General features: G+C 37.3%; 1 protein-coding gene across 4 annotated transcripts in view; it reads right to left on the bottom strand.

Moving 5' to 3' along the window:
- The window catches only part of RHBDL2 (rhomboid like 2), a 45,634-nt gene that overhangs the window by 6,273 nt on the left and 25,384 nt on the right, over positions 1–13,977 (bottom strand). For all 4 annotated transcript variants that reach the window (XM_064493734.1, XM_064493736.1, XM_031464817.2 and 1 more), the window contains 2 exons: positions 4,158–4,258; positions 2,178–2,238 (listed from right to left, as the gene is read on the bottom strand). In XM_064493734.1, the coding sequence (XP_064349804.1) occupies positions 2,178–2,238; positions 4,158–4,258 (162 nt within the window). The remainder of the gene's footprint in view (positions 1–2,177; positions 2,239–4,157; positions 4,259–13,977) is intronic.

Here is a 13,977-nt window from a genome sequence, read left to right as displayed (position 1 = left end):
AGGTGACTTATGTAATAATAGTTTTCTATCTTATCCCTTGGCTCTGGTTATTGTGTGCACAGCGGGGCAGACGGTTGGTGAGCCAGTGACACGTGGGTTGGTAAAAGAATTTACCGGAGGTTAAGTATACAAATAGAAAGGAGCTTATTAGGGTACACTGCCATAGGCAACAGCAGGCCACACAGGCGAGGGGTGCCTGCATGAGCCCCGAGGGCAGGTTATTGGGGTGTTTTATAAGGTCGGGTCACAAGGTGCCTGACTGGCTTGTATGCAAATCTCTGATTGGCTGTAGGTGAGGTAAAAGGTTTAGGGTCCATGAAGGGCGGTGGGGTTTGATAAAGTAAGCATTACTTGGGGCTGTTTGTTAGGCGAAACACGCCCAGTAAAGAATGTACTTTATCTGAGAGCCCAGAAATGGGGATCGTTGGATTTTGAAGGACGTCAGTTGGCCCGATGGCTATGACTCTTAACAACTCAGGTGGCTCTGTCCAGCCAGCCACTCTGCTAACTCCCAGACACTTGCTCTCCTTTCTGTGCTGACCACTTTCCCTCACTTTTTGGATTTCTTACGGGGAAAGAAAGAAACCAGAAACAAGTCACTTCTTTTCTCTGAGGATGAAATATAATTTTTACAGTTAAACTGCTCATAAGCTAAGTTTAGTCTCCTTGCTTGAAGGTAGTCGCCCCTATTCCCACAAGGCGGTAACTGAACTCTTGATACCAAGTAGCAGAATCATTTTTTCTTACCGGGTGGACAGCCAGAATCTCAGCCTGTGTCAAGTGTCACCTCCGTCTTGCCCTTCAAGACTGACCCCACAGCGTGACCCCAGCACCTGCCTTCTCCCCACATCCTCCGTGCAGATTCATCTTCAGCAGGAGCAGGTCCAGAAATCAAATTATCAGCCCTGCCTTTGCTCTTGTTTTTTCCTACTGTGGATGACTTGCCACCAGCCAAAATCCTGACTCTCAGACGCAGCTAAAATTCCACCTCCTCTCCAGCTTGAACGTACTTCCTAAGCTCCTCTAGCAGGTATTTCTCCACTATAATCCTTGGGGATGTCAAAAGCCACACTGTGAGAAGACAGGTTTGGGGGTCCCCAGAGAAAGAGAACCAGGCATGGCTGTCTTGACATAAGAGAACCCATTCTGGCCTAAGCCATTTTGTGATCTAAGCCTGGCTACAGTGCTTGCCCTTGAACGGGTCTCGGTAATTGATGATCTTAAGGGAACCAAGGAAGACAGAGAAAAGGAGTCAAACAATAGTGCGGAGATAAATCAGAGGCCTAGGTCCTCCTCCAGGGATGTACATGATAATATATCATTGAGTTCTGCTGGAACCAAGGCCCCACCCAGGTAGAGGATGGAATGATGGTGTAGACCTTCCTGACTTCAATTAGGACTTGGACTCTTGTTGACCTTTGCCCCAATTCTATGCTGAATTCTCTGCTCAAGCCCCTTCATGAATATGCATGTGTCCTTAGCTTAAAAATTCCCCAATTTTCCTTTTCAGGGAGACACTGCTTTAGGAAATATCCCTGGTGTCCTTGCTGCAAGTAATAAATCCTTCCTCCTCCCACTTTCTGGCATGGTTATGTCTATTGGCTCAACACCCAGCAAGAGGCAAACCCAGTTTTCAGGTATCATCATTCATCCTTCTGGCTCCCTGACCCTTTCAGTTCCTTCACCTCTGCTCTCATCTTCAGTCCTCAGCCACCACTCCCTGGTTAGAGCCTAGATCGGTTTGTTGGTAGTTTTTTGTTTTGTTTTGTTTTGTTTTCTAATCTGAAACTTAAGAAATTGAGGAAGAAAATAGATTATATCAATGATTTTCAAACTTTCGCTTTTCAGACAAAATCATATACAGAATCCAATGTATGAATAAGAAAATTCCACTATATAAAACATAAATGAAGGTATTGTGATTGAAGTAGACAGAATGCCTAGGGTGCTACTCTCTTGACTCCCGCACACCAGAAAGAAAAGGCCCCTCTAAGAGCCACTCACCAGGGGCTGTGAAAATTCCATTCACAATTTCTGCTCAGGGCTCTGGAGCTGACAGTTCTTTCTGACTGTAAGCTAGCGTTGTACTGCATGTTAGTATCAAGGAAGATGAGAAGGCCTTCTGAAGGCTGAACCGATAAAACTGAAGGTGTGAAGGGTATACAAAACACACTTACCTATAAGGATGATGATCAGTAGTCTGACAATTCCAAAGGCAGGAATCATTTCTCGAAAATTCTTGCAAAGAGATAGATAAATAATAATAATAGTAATATAAACCGTCAGTTAGCAAATGAAGCGTCACCTGTACTCCCCCTTCATCTACTTTTTCCTTTAAAATAAAATGTAAGAGTCAGATATTTGCAAAACAAAGTATCAGTGTTACAGCCTAGTTTTCAAATGTCTTTGGGAAATACAATGCTGGTGTACTTTGGAGAACAAAGTGAAACCTGAGATTTAACTTCTTAATATAAACTACACACTATTTTATTAGGAAGAAATAATCTAAATATAAGTAATATAAAGTTAACACTTAACATGTTATAGATAGATAGATAGATAGATAGATAGATAGATAGATAGATAGATAGATGCTGTCAAACTAAATCTGATGAAATATTTCCAAGTTTCTTGGTTAATATTCACTTGATATACCTTAATCCTCTTTCTCAGTAGGAGTTAGCAAAGACTTAACTAAAATTTGAGTATTACTTTAATTTTTTTACATAATTTCAAAAAAAATTTAAGTATTGGTGCAAAAATCCTAGTTTGCTTTTAGCTTTGAAAAATCTCAGACCAGCTTGCAGTACCCTCATGTGTTACTAGAGGACTGATCAGACTCAGAAAGACACTTCCACTTCAGCCTGAGTTACCTCTCTCTGCCCTTTCAAGTTATTAACTCTCTTCCCAAGAGTAGAGATGCTGAAATAGCTGTGTTTCTTCTAAATCAATTATTTTCAATCTGTCATGACCATGACCTACAGTAAGAAATAACTTACGTAACAATCCAGTATACACACACACTAAATCGTATTTACCTTTATTTCACGTAATGCAAACTGAAATTTTTGTTAAATTTTTGGTCACAATCCCTTGAACTGAGTTCACAACCACTAATGGGTTGCAATCCAAAGTTTGAAAAACATTTTTCTAAATGACTTCTATTTTTGGAACAGTTTTGTAATTGCTTTATTTTTCTCCCTAGAGTATTTTTAAAGCATACCTACATGGTTAAAGGGTTAATAACTAGTTAGGATTTTAGCCTGTTTTTAAAAGTGGTTGGCATCTCACATACTATATCATGAGCCTGTAAAATGGTATGCACAAACTTGGAGGCATTCATTATGAAAAGGTAAAGCCTTCATCCAGTAAATCCACTTCTAGGAATTTACCTACAAAAAGAATCACACAGACGCAAAAAGGCTAAATGTGAAAGCACATTCCTTACAGCATTATTTGTAGATGTGAAAAGCACCCCAGATTTTTTTTCAGTGAAGGATTAGATAAGTCAGGATACAGCTATATAAAGGGTGCTAAGGAGCACTTGAAAAGATTAATTTGGATTTCTGTGTGCTGACATGAGTAGATGGTGAGGACACTTTATGTTAAGATGCACAACAAGGGGGAGGTATAGCTCAGTGGTAGAGTGCTTGCCTAGCATGCACGAGGTCCTAGATTCAATCCCCAGTATCTCCATTAAAAATAAACACATAAAAACATAATTACCTCCTCCCCACCAAAAAAGAAAGAAAGTCTTTTTTTAAAAAAAGATGCAGAACAATATAATGGTGGTTCCACTTTTGTGGTATTACTATTGGTAGAATTTTGAATATGTATAGAAAATGTCTGAAAGCATGTATATCAAACTGTTAACATAATAAATTGGGGATTTTGACTTTCTATTTTTCAATTTAAAATTTTATTTAGTATTGATTACTTTTGAGATCAGAGGAGAAAATAAAGCTAAAATATGAAAGGAAAACTCTTGTGGCCAGAAGTAAGATGAGTGCTTAGGAAATATTGATAAATGAAGATTCCCTGAACCAAATACCAGTAACTGTTAAAAAGAATTTTTCAGACACAACATTGTAAACTGACTATAACTCAATTAAAAAAAAATTTTAACGGTCCATAGATTCCATTCCCAAAGTTCTTACCACTAGGACGTTCATAAAGTAGCCCCCCATCAGAGCATAGACTCCTCCTGAAGCACCCACAAGAGATTTGAGTGGGTCAAAGATGGAGCTGGCAAGGGATCCTAAAGAAATAAAACACAAAGAATCTGGTAAGAATCATGAAGGATAAATCCTTCTAATCTAAGGTAAAAGTTGGGGACTCTTGGACCATTATATTAACAAGCAACAAATTTACTTTGTCCCTTCCGTATTAGAAAAGTAAAGCTATGTGTGCTAACTACCTCAGTTTTTATGAAATATTAAATGTTCGAGACATGAGGACAGTATAACAGTGACAATAACATAGACTCTAAAGCCAGAATTACCAACTGTGTGGCTTGAGCAAGTTTCTTAGCCTCTCTGTGCCTTAGTTTCCCTATCTACAAAATGAGGGTATTGATAGAACTTACCTCAATGTGTTGTCAGGGGAAGCAAGTGAGTTTACATGTGCATAAATGTTTAGAGCACTGCCTGACATGTATTATATACTTGTTAACTATTGTTTCAAAATATCCTACGTGTTTAGCCAAAACTATCAAAATACCTGAGACACTCCAACATTTCATTTCTAATGGCTAGCTTTCTCACGGAGTCAAGGTGTGGTCTCAGAATCCTTCATGACATACCATTCAATCAAATTCACGAAGCAAGGTGAAACCAATTTGCTAACCCAATCTTAGAGTGCCTGAACCAAAGCAAGGCTTTAAAACCACCTTATGCGAACTCTGAGATGTTCTCTGTACTGCTTAGTTCTGTTACTTATTCTGTTGCCTTCAAGGCCCTCCTTCATTCCTTAGGCTACAATACAATACAATACCTACTTTGTGCAAAAATGACAGTGTCTGACCTTAGGAATCTTACAAATGGATGAGCAGTTATCATAAAATGCAAAATATAACATTTTTAAAGTATAATAAATTTTCTATGGAAACATTTAGGGAAGAATGACTTTCTCAGCAGACCGGTGGAGGCCCTGCTTCTCTGAGAGTGGGAAGATAGCATTTTGATTAAACTCTGAAGACTCTTTAAGATTTGGACAGGGAAAACAAAGGGATGGAAGATCAGGATCTTAGGGATCTGGAAAAGCAGACATAGAAACAACAGCATATGGATAACTGAATCAGTGGGAAGTAGTCCAATAGGGTTTCAGCGATGGTTCTCAAATGTTAACTTACAGACTAGGGCTGGGGTGCTTGCGTCTTAATCATGAGAAATTTATTTTTAAAATATAGATACAAATGTCCTCTTCTGGACAAGATGGGGTAACAAGGATAAGATTTTTCCTCCTGCTTGAAACAGCTAAAAGCAGTGAACAAAATATATGAAACAATGGTCTTCAAGATACTGGACATCAGATAACAAAGGACAGTGAACCCTGAGAAACAAGAAATAAATGAGTTGTCTAGATGACCAACAAGCACCTGAAAAGATGCTCTACATCTCTAACTGTTAGAGAAATGGGAATCACAACTACAATAAGCTATCACCTCACACCAGTCAGAATGCCATTATTAAAAAGTCTACAAATGATAAATGCTGGAGAGGGTGTGGAGAAAAAGGAATCCTCCTACACTGTTGATGGGAATGTAAATTGGTACAGCCACTATGGAGGACAGTATGGAGGTTCCTTAAAAAATTAAAAATAGACTTATGATACAATCTAGCAATCCCATTCCTGGGCATATATCTGGAGAAAAATATAATTGAAAAAGACACATGCACCCCAGTGGTCATAGCAGCACTATTTACAATAGCCAAGACATGGAAACAACCCAAATGTCCATCAATAGATGACTGGATAAAGAAGATATGGTGTGTATGTGTGTGTGTGTGTATATATATATATATACACACACACATACATACATACATACACATACACAATGGAATACTACTCGGTGATAAAAAAGAATAAAATAATGCCATTTGCAGCAATGTGGATGGAGATCATTATTCTAAATGAAGTAAGCCAGAAAGAGAAAGAAAAGTGCCATTTGATATCGCTTATATGTGGAGTCTTAAAAAAAAGAACACAAATGAACTTATTTACAAAACAGAAACAGACTCACAGACATAGAGAACAAACTTATGGCTACCAGGGGTAAAGGAGGTGGGAAGGGATAAATTGGGAATTAGAAAATTACACTTCTTGGGGAGTGATGAATATGTTAGCTATCTTGATTGTGGTGGTGGTTTCATCGGTGTATACATCTATCAAAATTCATCAAGTTATACATCTGAAATACATATAGTTTACAGGAACCATACCACAATAAAGGTGTTTAAAAAAAAAACAAAGATGAGTTGTCTAATTGCCCAGTTTACTGCCTTAGGAGAGATTTTAGGCTGCAGTACATGAAGTGGGGGAAGCTAGGCAGATCACAGTAAACTTTAAGTTGATGAGATAGAGTTTAGCATCTAGGTGCATATAGATCTAGGCAGCTTGAGTTCAGACTGTTTCCAAGTAACTTAACTGAGTTACAGAACAAATCTAATGAATATTTATAGGCATACAATTATATCCATCATCCAAAGATAAAATGTCTAGCATCCAAACAAAAATTGTCAAACATGCAAAGGAGCAGGAAAATATGACCCATAATGAAGAGAAATAAATCAATTAAAACCTACCAAAACTGACACAGGTGTTAGATTTTGCAAATAAGGGCAATAAATAATTGTTACAACTATATTCTATATGTTCAATAGTTAAATAGTGACACGTAAGATATGAAACAGACTCAAACTTCTGTAAGATGAAAACTACAATGTTTAAGGTGAAAAAATAAACTTGTTGAGTCAGTTGGTAGATTAGACATTGCAGAAGGAAAGATTACTGAACATGAAGACATGGCAATGAAACTATCCAAATAAAACACACAGAAGAATATTTTTAAACTTATACACAGTATCAATGAGCTGTGGATCAATTTCAAGCAGCCTAATATACATAATTGGAGTCCCCAAAAGAGAGGAAAGAAGGCAGATACAGAAAAAATATTTGAAGAAATCATGGCCAAAGTTTTTCCAAAGTTTTATGAAAATTATAAACCCACAGATCCAAGAGCCTCAACTAACCCCAAACACAAGAAACATGAAGAAAACAACACCAGGGCACAACAAAATCACATTCTTAAAACAGTGACAATCTTAAAAGCATCCAGAGTGAAAAGACATGCTTCATACTGAGAAACAAACAAACAAAAGGATGACAACAGATTTCTCATTGGAAACAATGCAAATGAGAAAACAGTAGAGCAACATTTTAAAATACCGAAAGAAAAATAATCAAGCTGGAATTCTAAACCTAATAAAGTATATTACAGAAATGAAGGCAAAATAAAGAATTTTTTCAGACATACAGAGGCTGAAAGATTTGATGACTAGCAGACCCACACTACAAGAAGTGTTAAAAGAAATCCTCAGGAAGAAGGAAAAAGATAATCAGATGGAAATATGGAACTACACAAAGAAATGAACACTGGAAATGGTTAAGAACATGGGCAAACATACAAAGTTTTGTTCTTATTATCTAAATCTCTTTAGAAGTTCATTGTTTAACAGTTAAATGATTAGACTGACTTCTAGAAGTAATAAGTGAATTTATCAAGATTGGAGGATACAAGATCAATATACAAAAAATCAACTGTATTTCTGTGTAATAGCAATGAAAAGTCAGAAATACAAATTTTAAAAATAGTGCCATTGACAGTATATAAAAAATATGAAATATAGAAATAAATCTGACCCCAAAATAGTGCAAGACCTTAACACTGAAAACTGAAAAAGATGCTGAAAGGAATTTTGAAAGACCTAAATAAATGGAAGTATGTACCTTATTCATGGGTTGGAAGACTCCAATATTGTTAAAATGTCTTAAGCTAAAGATTCAGTACAATCCAAATCAAACTCCCAGTAGACTTTTTTGTAGAAATTGACAAGGTGATTCTACAGTTCACATGAAAATGCAAAGGACCTAGAATAACCAAAACAACTTTGAAAAAGAGCAAAGTTGGAGCACTAGCATGTCCTGATTTCAAGATTTAATAGAAAACTACAGTAATCAAGATTGTCGATTGGTTTTTGGTGTTGGTGTAAAGATATATAAATACATGAGTGGAACACAGCAGAAAGTCCAGTTTGTTTCTATATATAAACAAACATATATACGGACAACTGATTTGGACAAGATGCAAACCAGTTCAGTAAAGAAAGGATTGTCTTCTCAACCAATGATGCTGGTACAATTTGACAGCCACATGCAAAAAAGTGGCACTTCAAACTCTGCACCATGTATAAAAATGGATCATATATCTATATGCAAAGTCTAAAATTATAAAACTTTTAGGACAAAACATAGAGAAAATCTTTGTGACCTTGGGCTAGGCAAAATTTCTTAAATATGATGCTAATCCTAAAATTTGAAAACTGAAAATTATATTTAAATAAATTTAATCAAAATTGAAGATTTCTACTCTTCAGAAGATACTATTAAGAGAATGAGGTGGGAGGATATAGCTCAAGTGGTAGAGCACATGCTTAGCATGCACAAGGTCCTGGGTTCAATCCCCAGCACCTTCTCCAAATATAAACAAACAAACAAACAAACCCAATTACCTCCCCCTCATCAAAAAAAAAAAAAAAAAAAAAGAATGAAAAGACAAGCAACAGAGCAAGAGGCAATATCTGTAAGTCATTATATCTGATAAATAACTTGTAATGGGAATATGGAATAAGAAATGTAATTCCATTTAAAAATTTAAACAGATGCTTCACGAAAGAAGATAAAGGGATAGCAACTGAGCACATTAAAAGATGTTCATTATCATTAGGAAATGTAAATTTAAACCCAATGAGATACCTTTATACTCCACCAATTTTGCCAACAGATTGCCTAAAATTAAAAGTCTGATCATACCAAGTGTTGGTGAGAATATGGTGGAACTGGAACTTGTGGTGGGGATGTAAAATTACCACTTTGTTACCATATGCCCTAACAGTTCCACTCACAAGTATGTACACAAGAGATCCACTCAAAAACTTCTACATAAATGTTCATTCACAGCAGTATTATTCATAATGGCCAAAAGATGAAAACACCCCAAATGTGCATCAAATGATGAACAGATAAAGAAAATGTGGAATATCCATATAATGGAATCCAGAAATCAAAAAGAATGAAGTATGGATGCATGCTACAGCATGGATGAATGATGAAAACATTATGCTAAATGAAAAGAACAGCCAAAAAAAGACCACATATTTTATGATTCCATTTATATGAAATGTCCTGAATGGGTAAACCTAAAGAGACAAAGTAGATTAGCGGTTGCTTAAGGCTGGGGAAGGACTCTGGGGTAAGGAGTGGGAAGTGACTGCTAATGGGTATGGGGTTTATTTGAAGCACACAAATGTTCTAAAATTAGATTGCAACAATGGGCGCGTTACCCTGTGAATTAACTGAAAAAACATTATTTAAATGGGTGAATTGTATGGTATATGAGTTATATCTCAGTAAAGCTATTTTAAAAGCTTGGTAGTTTCTTAAAAGTTAAATATAACCCATGTGATAGGATCCAGCCAATCTATTCCTAAGTATTTACCCAATAAAACTGAAAACATTTGTCCACACAAAGACTTGTATACCAATGTTCATAGTAGGTTCTTCTGTAATAGACCCAAACTGGAAACAACCCAAATGTCCATCATCTCCTGTCCATCAGGAGAGTGAATAAACAAATTGTGGTATATCCCCACAATGAAATACTACTCAGCAATAAAAATGAATTGACTGTTTGTACACACAACATGGATAAACCTCAAAGTAACTATGCTACATAACAGAAGTGACCAAAAAAGAAGAGTACATATTCCATGATTCCATCTATATAAAATTCTAGAAAATACAAATTAATCAATCAGTGGTTGAGAGAGGAAGGTGGGGGAAGGACAGAGACAGGAAGGTGGGATTCCAACAGGTTACAGCAAATTAGCGGAGGAGTAATGTTTATTACCTTGATTGTCATGATTATATACACATATCAAAACATCAGCCATTATTAAATAGCAATTATACCTCACCAAGCGGAAAAACACAGACCCCAGGACCATGTTCTCTGAGATTCTGAATCAGCAGATCTGAGTGGGATCTGAGTAACTGTAGTTGTAACAAACTCTCCAGGTGATTCTGATGGCCAGTCACATTGGGAACATGGGGCCGGACTGCAGGCCAGCATATTTCAATCTTTATGAATCACATGTGGATTTGTTCAAATGCAGATTATGATTAGTAGGTCTCGTGTGGGGCCCAAAATTCTGCATTTTTAACAAGCCCAAGGCCAGTGATTCATGACCACACTTTGCCAGGAGCAAGGGTAGGGAAACTGGAATTATGTTTCATGTGTTACACATATGTTACAAAGCAATGGGAGAATGGGTGAAGGGGGTCAAGAGGTAAAAATAAAGTATTACTGCTTCCCTCATTTGAAAAAAAGAAAAGCAAAGGAAGAAAGACACTGAGCAGGAGGAAACTTTTGGAGGTGATGGATATGTTTCCGGCATAGATTGTGGTGCTGGTTTCATGGCTGTATACTTCTCTCCAAACTCATCAAGTTGTATACATTAAAAGTGTACACATTTTTGTATGTCAATCATACCTCAAAAGTGATTTTTTAAAAAATGTTTTGCATCGTCTCCATCTAACCTCTTCATATATAATTGCTTTTTTTTAAAACATAGTAAAGATGTTTATTCTTCCATTAAAAAAAGAAGAAGAAGAAGAAAAGAAAGAAAGGCAATGGGGCCAGACAGTGGAGGGGAATGAAGAGCGATCTTGGACGTTTCAGCTTTCTTGTGGCCACCGTAGATGTTTTAGGAAGGATGTAATATGATGTAATCTGTGTTTAAGGACCTTAACCCAGCAGCAGCGTGAAGGAGAGACCGGAATGGCAAAGAGATACCTGCCGAAAGCCATTGCAAAAATAGGCAGAGGCTGTGAACAGGTTATTCACGTTCTCCCCTCTCTCCTCTGAAACTGGGGCAGAGCTGATTCCACAGGTTGACATCAAGCTGTGGGAGAAACGGGTACGGACGCTGGCGCCAGGAAGAACAGGTGTGTGGGAACAGAAGGAGAAGGTGGAAGAACAGGATCCATGAAAGTAGGAGGGAGCCAGGATGGGGAGCTACGTCACTAAGCCTATCTCTTGAACACGCCTCCCGCCTGCGTCCTGCTCTCTATCTCTGCTGCTCCAGGAGGCGGGCAAAGGTGTGACTGGGAAATTTCTGAGCACCGTCATAGGTCAGCTTGTGTCCCCCAGAAAGATGTGTTGAAGTCCTAACCCCCAGCACCTCCTAACGTGACCTTATTTGGAAATAGGATTGTTGCAGATGTGATTAGTTAGATGAGGTCATATTGAAGAAGTGTGGATCCAGAAACCAACATGACTGTGTCCTTACAGAGGAGGAGAGGGGACACTTGACAGGAGAACGCCATGTGACAATGGAGGCAGAGGTCTCAGTGCTGCAGCTGCAAGGCAAGGATTGATGGCCACCACCAGAAGCCAGGGAGAGGCAAGCAAGGATTCTCCCCTGCAGGTTTCAGAGGGAGTCTGGCCCAAATGCTGCTGTGTTGTCTTAAGCCAGCCAGTTCATGGCAGCCTAGGAAACTGAAACAACCACCCACTGCAATATAGGGATGTTCACTTATAAATTACATGTATATATGTACCACTCCCCTAGTGGCTTTTAAAAACACAGAAATAGAATTTTAAAGGATGGGACATATTGGTTACACAATATTTTTTCATTGTTTTTACTTCATTAATGATATTTAAAAATTCTTATCAAGCAATAAAAAGACATGGAGGAAACTTAAATGCATATTACTAACTGAAAAAGCCAGTCCGAAAAGACTATAACTACATGACGTTCTGGGAAAAGCAAAACTGTACAGACAGTAAAAAGTTAAGAGATTGCCAGGGGTTGGAGGGTGGGGAGGGATGCATAAGTGGATCACAGAGGATTTTTAGGGCAGTGAAGACTCCTTGTAGGATGCTGTAATGGTGGATACATGTCAGTATACATTTGTCCAAAACCATAGGATGTACAACACCAAGAGTGAACCCTAGTTTTCATGGACTTTGAGTGATCATGATACATCCATACAGGTTCATCAGTTGTAACAAATGTACCATTCTGTTAATAATGGAGAAAGTTATCCACGTGTGGGGGCAGGGGATGAATGGGAAATCTCAGCACAGTACCATCCTCTCAAGTACGCTGTGAACCCAAAACTACTTTTAAAAATTAAAATCTTTTAAAGAATCTTTCAATGAGTAGTGTTATTAAATAAGCTTCATAATTTTTTTAAATCCCAGTTTAATATCATGACACAGAAATGCAAAGATATACTCCTAAGTTCAATTTTTTTCCATAGAAATTTCCTTTTGATCACTGTCACAGCCAAAATGTAAAATTAAAAAGAATTGTGCAGTTTCAAATGGAAGAATTACATCATCGCCCCTGCTTATTCCAATTATGCAAAACTCTTGTTATAATTTAGCTATTAATTCCCACCTTCCCTAATGTCAGTCATTTGTTCTTGCAAACTAGTCAGGAAGTGTTACAATCAGTAAGTTTAAAATCCACTAAAACTCTTCATTGAGAAATTTTCAATCAGATGAGAAAATTGTTTGCCGGCTTTTTAAGGGTGAACTTTTAAGAGCTGTTGTATCAATCACCTTCAGCAGCAAAATCACAGAATGATGGAATGATTTCCAATGACAAGTTTTCAAAATGCCCTTTTTGTAGCATGAGTAGTTTTGGAAAAACAGTTATATTCTCACTCCTGAAGAGAAAAATACTGTCATATCTTAGCGACATATCTTGTGGGTTTTTTTTTTCCAACTTCTGTTAAGTAGCTTACTACTGAAAGCCTTTTTGTTATCACAGAAAAAAAGTCAAAAATTAGACATCCATCTTTTTGTAAAGGAAGAAAATGCATAAACTAGTCTTTAAAATGAGTTAAATAAAAGTGAGAGGAATCTCTCTGAGCTCAAGACTTGTTATACAGCTACAGCGGCACTGACTGTGTGGAACTGGTGGCGGGGCAGACATACCAATCAATGGGATGAAAAGACGAACCCAGAAATAGCTCCACGCAACTACAACCAAATGATTTTTAAGAGTTTTGTTTTTTTTTTTTAATGGGGCACTAGGGATCGAACCCAGGACCTTGTGAGTACTACAGCCAACTGATTTTTGACAAAGGTATAAAAGCAACTCAAAGGAAGAATAGTCTTTTTGACAGATTATTCCAGAATACTTAGATATCCATAGGCAAATAAGCAAAAAGAAACTCAGTCAAAACCTTACACTTCATACAAAAATGAGCCAATTCAAATGGATCACATTTCAAGTGTAAAACATAACTTTAGAAGATAACATAGGAGAAAGTATTCAAGACCTCGCGCTCCGTGAAGAGTTCTTAGATGTGACACCAAAAGCACGATTCATAAAAGGAAAAACTGATAAATTGGACTTCATCAAAATTTAAAATATTTGTTCTGTGAAAGACTCTGTTAAGACAATAAAAACACAAGCTACAGACTAAGAGAAAATATCTGTATACATATTCTGTAAAGGATCTGGAATATATAAAGAACTCTCAAAATTCAACAGTTAAAAAAATCTAATTAGATAATGGGCAAAAGACATGAACAGACATTTCACTGAAGAGGATACAAAGATGGCAGATAAGCCCATGAAGAGATGTTCAGCATCATTAACCATTAGGGAAATGCAA

Source organism: Camelus dromedarius, chromosome 14, assembly GCF_036321535.1.
Source record: "Camelus dromedarius isolate mCamDro1 chromosome 14, mCamDro1.pat, whole genome shotgun sequence".
NCBI lineage: Eukaryota > Metazoa > Chordata > Mammalia > Artiodactyla > Camelidae > Camelus > Camelus dromedarius.
Note: the sequence above shows the minus strand (reverse complement) of the source record. Positions and strands in the feature narration are given on the sequence as shown.